This window comes from Echinops telfairi, unplaced genomic scaffold (assembly GCF_000313985.2).
Source record: "Echinops telfairi isolate 266 unplaced genomic scaffold, ASM31398v2 ScPeMD7_3533;HRSCAF=4204_0, whole genome shotgun sequence".
Classification (NCBI taxonomy): Eukaryota; Metazoa; Chordata; class Mammalia; order Afrosoricida; family Tenrecidae; genus Echinops; species Echinops telfairi.
Genome location: NW_022107431.1, coordinates 23,346,616 through 23,352,452, shown reverse-complemented (window position 1 = coordinate 23,352,452; position 5,837 = coordinate 23,346,616). Strand labels below are relative to the sequence as shown.

Below are 5,837 nucleotides of genomic sequence, written 5' to 3'. Positions count from 1 at the left end.
CTACTGCATGTCTCACCCTATTGCAGCTCCAAACACTCAAACTCATTGCCATCAGATTGGTCCCCACCCATAGCAACCATATAAGACAGGGCTGGGACTGCCTCTTTGGGTTTCTGAGATGTTATGGAAGTAGACAGCCTTGTCTTTATTCCATGGAGGGACTGGTGGGTTCAAACTGCTGACTTTTTTATTAGTGGCTCAGGGCATATCCCACTATGCTACCATTGTATCAAATTGGTCTTTTTTCCTATTATAACGGAGTTCCTCAGAGAAGTAAATGGACACATTGTATGATCCTCTATCCCATGCATTTCCAAACTTATTTGACCTACTGCCCCCTTTTCAGAAAAAAAATTTTACTCAACACCCCCTGGCAATTAAAAACATTGTACTATAATAGCCCATAATCTAGGATAAGGGGTAGGTATCTGGTTTTACAGCCCTCCTACATCATCCAGTGCCGCCCCCCCCCCCAGGGAGCAGTATCAGCACTTTGGGAAACACTGCTCTACACTGAGAACATGACCTTGACTCCACTCTCTAAACGAGCAGGCCTACCTTCTCTTTCAATCCCCAGTACTGTTTTCATAAAAGAAAGCACCTGCTTATTCTTTCAGACATTTCTGTCCTTTACTTTTGCCCATTTTACTCATTTTTCTTCCACTTTAATTTCCATTAATCCTCCAGTTTTCTCGTAAATGGTACTGTCTGCTCTCATTACCATAAATTGTTCTGTGATCCCTCAACACCCCATAAATCTCCTGACCCATCCTTTCCTTTAGCCCTCAATTCCAACTCTGTCATAGGAAATTCGTTGGATGTTTCCCTTTAATCCATTGTAAACATAGACCAGACAATTGTTCTGTTGTACAGAGGGTCTCTATAAGCCAGAATTGATGCCATAGCACCGGACAACATCTCTGAAGATAGTCTTAGTTTTAAGTTTTGATAAACTGGATGTTCTTTAGCTATGCCTGGTGTTGTTTTTGTTTCATTTTTATAATTTCTGTACTACGAATTTCCATTCCCTTTCTAAGTGATCTTAGCCACCTTGAGTTACCAAGATCCTAATCGTGATCTCTTTGGCAAAGCCAGGTGGTTTTCCCCCCATCCTTCAATGTTGGACTTCTAACATTGGGTCACAAGTAATTGAGGGACAATCATTCGAATCTGAAAGAAAGCAGTGCTATTTGAACTTGTTTCTGTAATGTGAGCGAGATCTTCTGAGGATGCTCTTGGAGAGAGCTGTGACTGAAAACGTTGGCTAACCCCGGTGACAAGCAGCTAATCCAACCCTCTTGGCTTTATTTGCTCTGACACGCGCTTGAGTTTTTCACCCTCCCTCCCTCGTGGTGCCCTCACATTTGACTTCCCTTTGTCATGTTGCTGCCAATGTTGACCAGCTAATGAGAGAGTAAGGGTGACAAGGAAAAAACAATTTTGCTCAGCTGACTGCTTCCTGTACAAATAAGGGAGCACACTGTGTTCTTTGGGATTTCAGGCTCACTTGATAACACTTAAAAAGGGAAAATAAAAAAACTGTACACAAAGTTCATTTTTAAATGTTTTTACTTAGCAAAATTTGCAAGTGTTTTCAAAATATATTTGACATCCCGCTCATTAAGGGCCAGAATGGCTATTCCCAATATCCTTTAACACTCTCAACTGATCTTACCCCATCAAGCAGTACATTGTGGGGGGACGGGAGGGGGGGGGGAGGGGATCCACCCAAGTTGGTCTGTCTTTAGTGGAAAGTATGCAAGTGAATATCTCAGCCATTAGTGAAACACACACACACACAACCATGCATAGTTTAGAGATACTCAGCATTGAAGATTAAATTTCACAACACATTATGACTGCGACTGGGTTATTTTCGTACCTTAGTTATCTTCAGTTATTTTTAGCAAGGGAGCTAGACTTCACATTCAATGCGGCCGTATAAATTTAAATCCACAAAACGGCATTAGAAGTGCCCCGTCTATCTTTGCCTAAATCAAATACCACCTTCCTGAGCCCCACGGTTCTAAGCCATCCTCCCTCCTCTGAGAGTCACTGAAACCACCGGGGGTCCTTGTTCATCCCCGAAACAACTAAATCTGTCTGTCTGATGTGTCGATGACTATTGTGAAAGGAAAGGAAAGGAAAGGAGAAGAGTAAAAATGCGCACTGCCATTGGACAGGAGCAAAGAGGTCTTTGAATCTGACAAATCTGGCTTTGTAAGGCCTTCTTCTTATTGACTCCCCAGGTGAAATGGCAGCTGCCCTGACCTTGTTGGTTGAATGGAGAGAGTGAAATCCCCCTCTTCGAGTACCAGGAAAATAACACCCAGTAAGATCGTCAAACGCCCAGCCTAGGAGAGGCATTGACAGTTACTTCATCTGCCCCCACCCCAGCAGACCACTGCAGCTCAATCCTGCAGTAGAGTTGGTGGAACGCCAGTCTGCCCGTGGCTATAAAGGCCTCCCAGGCACAGTCTTGTCCACCTTCCTATCCCCTGAAGAGCTGTATGCGTGAAGTGCAGATTCCTATTCCAGGGCGCAGCAACTGCATCGTGGATTGAACCGGAAGCTTAACTAAGATCAGGTCTAAGCTGGGCATCCATTAACTGGGGATTTTTACTCTATGGATTCTGTTGGTAATATGGAGAGCTCCATATAGCTCAGGTCTCCTTGGCCTTCTGAGGGTCCTGTAGTAATTACATACTCTGTTGTCAATTTGAGATTTTAAGAGTGAAGGGGTGGAGTTTAGCCTGTCAATCAGGTTGCAGCTTGATGACCTCATTTGGAGGCGGTAAGGAGATAAATAGCTCGCTGGAGGTGGGACAAATGCTCACTCCCTGGGAGACATAGCAGCTGACAAGATACTATGCTAGTATACTGACAAGCTATGCTAGTGCCCTGAGCTTGATGCGCCACTTGGAGACCCCTGCCAGTGCTGAGATGTGTACACCACCACTGGATCCACAGGACTTTCTACCCACTGGCCTGTGATCTTCCTGTATTCGGTGTCATTGCATGTGCTTCATGAGTCTAAAGAGGATTTTATAGACTGGTATCAGACATATGGGCTAATATCGGACTTATGGACTTGATCTGGACCTGACTGGGCTGTTTTCTTAATGTACAATTACTCTTTATTTAAAGCTCTTTCTTATACACATGAGTGTCTATGAATTTGGTTCTCTAGTCTGCCCAGACTAACACAGGCCCCCTGCCTTTTCAATCAGCTGTACAGGACACAACTACTTTCCTAAATTCCTGGGCAGCTGATCAGGCTGCGGATCCATTTCTCATCGTAGAAACAGCTGGAGATACAGATCTTTGTCTCAAAGAGAGAAACTGAACTCCCTGCCGTATGCCAGCAAAGCAACACGCTGTGGTGACAAGAGTATTGAGCTAAGAGTCGGATCAACAAGGGTTCGAAACCCAGCGCGACCCCTCACTAGCCAGGAGACCCCGAGCAAGCTCTCTGCTCTTTGAGCTTCAACTGTATTAAAACAAAAACAGAGGCAGGGGGGGATAACAGCTCCTCTTCGCTCATCTCACGGGGTTGCTTGCTGGGTAGGAAGGGGATGCCTGGGAAAGCCCAAAGCAGGATGCTAAATCTAGAAAGCTGTGGTTCCCTAGCCACAGCAAGCTCTTCTTTTTTCCCTTCGTCCTTCCACCAGCAGCCAGCTCGCACATAGTTTCAGTGGGTTCAGCTGAGAAGGAGGTACCTTGTGTTACCTGGGTCTCTGTAGCTATACCTGTGTGTGCTTCAGTGATGAGCTCTATCTAAGTGGCTCATAGGTTTAGTTTTATTCCCCCAAACAGTTCCAAGGCAACAAGGAAGTGTAGCACTGAATTTATCACCAGACACATGCAGCGTCTGTCAGGCTCAAGTTTGCTGGAACTGCTGTGTGCCTTTCCTCTGAGGCTGGGGCCCGGCATAGCCAAACTGCTTCTGGCTTGTTCTCCCATGCCAGTCACAGCTACCTGGGTGACTTATTTCAACGGGGCCGCCCGCCAAAGCATAATGCCTGCCCAGAATACACGGGGTGGGCTGGGGGAGAGACTCCCCTACCACAGTTCTCGGGTTCAGGCCGAATCTCTGCTTCTTCCCGGTCCTCTTTCGCACTTCACCTCTGGATGGCAGGAAGCGGGGAGGCCGGGACAGCTGATTGGCCAACTAGACGCTGCTGATGGAACAACGGACCTGGCCGAACTTCTGAACAAAGTCTTCTTTCGCCTGGGCCAGTGCGTCTTCGTCGATGTACACGGCGGGCCTTTTGGACATGAGGAAATACTGCACCTTCCTGAGGCTCCAGCCCTGCACGTAGTGCAGCCAGCCGCAGACGGCCGCGGAGGACCTGCCCACGCCCGCGTTGCAGTGCACGTACACCGTGTGGCCGTTCTCCAGCAGCGCGTGCAGGAGGCACACCGCCTGGGGCAGCATCTGGACTCGGCCTGCAGCGGAAAGCACATCACATGCTGGTGAGCCACAGGGCCCCCAGGTGGCACTCGTCCTACCCACAGTCCCCCTGACCCCCTGCAGCCGCAGTGCCCCGGGCAAGGAGCAGGCATGGGTATCAGAAGATACCCTGTCCCCGTCATGAACTGTGCACAGGAGACACCCATTCACAATGTGATCACCAGGAGGGGAAAGCACCGCAGAGGCAGTGGGCCACTCCCCCTTCCCTTGATATTGGGGCTCCCTGGAGTGTTTTTTTGCATAGATGCACATTTCTCTCCAAAGACAAGTTCACGGCTGCCAGCCATTGAGAAAGGGCTTTTTCCATCCCATCAGAAGATTGTGTATAGGCTGGGCCATATCACAGTCAATTCAATGGCAATGGGTTGGGTTGGGTTGGGTTGGGTTTGAAGCCAGGAGAATTTCAAAAAGACTCTGTCAGGTTACTAAACCTTAACGTAAAAAGATCCTCAAGGTAAAAATGCAGAATGAGTCCACACTGGGTAAAGGGCTGATCGGATTCACCCGACATATGGTAATTGTCATGTACCCAATGGAGTGGACACATGTGGGAAAAGTGATCATTCACTCACTCGCCCATGATACAGTGAGTACTAGAGCGGACTTAACGTTAACTACGTTACAGGATAATTGTAATTAGCGTTATAGCCTCTGCATGATTACTGATTCTATCAGCAGATGATCCCAACGTCCCCGTCTCAGCACTAGGAGGAAGGCTGTGCTCCGCTCTGCTGGGCTTGTTAGACCCCGTCCTCTCTCAGCTCCTGACACGGGCCATTTCTGCTCCTCACGGATGCTCGCAGCACCACGATTTTGTTTGGGGAGAGGGAGTGTCAATTCAAACAAGAGTTCAGCAAAGGCTCCCTGTGGTTTGAAGGCCCTCGTCTGGCCTCTACCTCAGCTTCAGGCTCACCACACACTGCGACGAGAGCAGAGAGATGTCTGTGTGGAAGCCAAGAGAAGGCTCTGATCTTCCTAGTCACGCTCTGTTCATCTCGCTAATTCTCTCCATTGCCACCGACTTGGTCCCAACTCAGCTGCAGCCTATAAGACAGAGCAGAGCGGCCCCTGATGGTTTCTAAGATTGCAGGTCTGTCCAGGAGCTTACAACCTCATCTTTCGCCCTCAGAGTTGGGTGGGTTTGAACTGCCAAACTTGTGGTTAGCAGCCCAGCACTTTAACCTACTGCGCTATCAGGCTCCTTCTAGCACCCACTGCCACCGAGTTCTGTGTATATACGGTGTGTGTGTCAATCCCGTTCTAGGAATCCTGAGCTAATACATAAAGGACCAGGGAACAAAAAAGAGAATTTTGGGATTCAGAACTCACCTATATCCTGAGCAATATAGCAAACTTCAACTAG

At 48.0% G+C, this 5,837-nt stretch overlaps 1 protein-coding gene across 1 annotated transcript in view; it reads right to left on the bottom strand.

The window, feature by feature from the left end:
* Nucleotides 1-3,141: 3,141 nt before the first annotated feature.
* Nucleotides 3,142-5,837, bottom strand: part of EPM2A (EPM2A glucan phosphatase, laforin) — a 70,733-nt gene continuing 68,037 nt past the window's right edge. Inside the window, exon 3 of the mRNA XM_004701965.2 lies at nt 3,142-4,449. Coding sequence (XP_004702022.1) covers nt 4,172-4,449 — 278 coding nt within the window. The 3' untranslated portion in view covers nt 3,142-4,171. The remainder of the gene's footprint in view (nt 4,450-5,837) is intronic.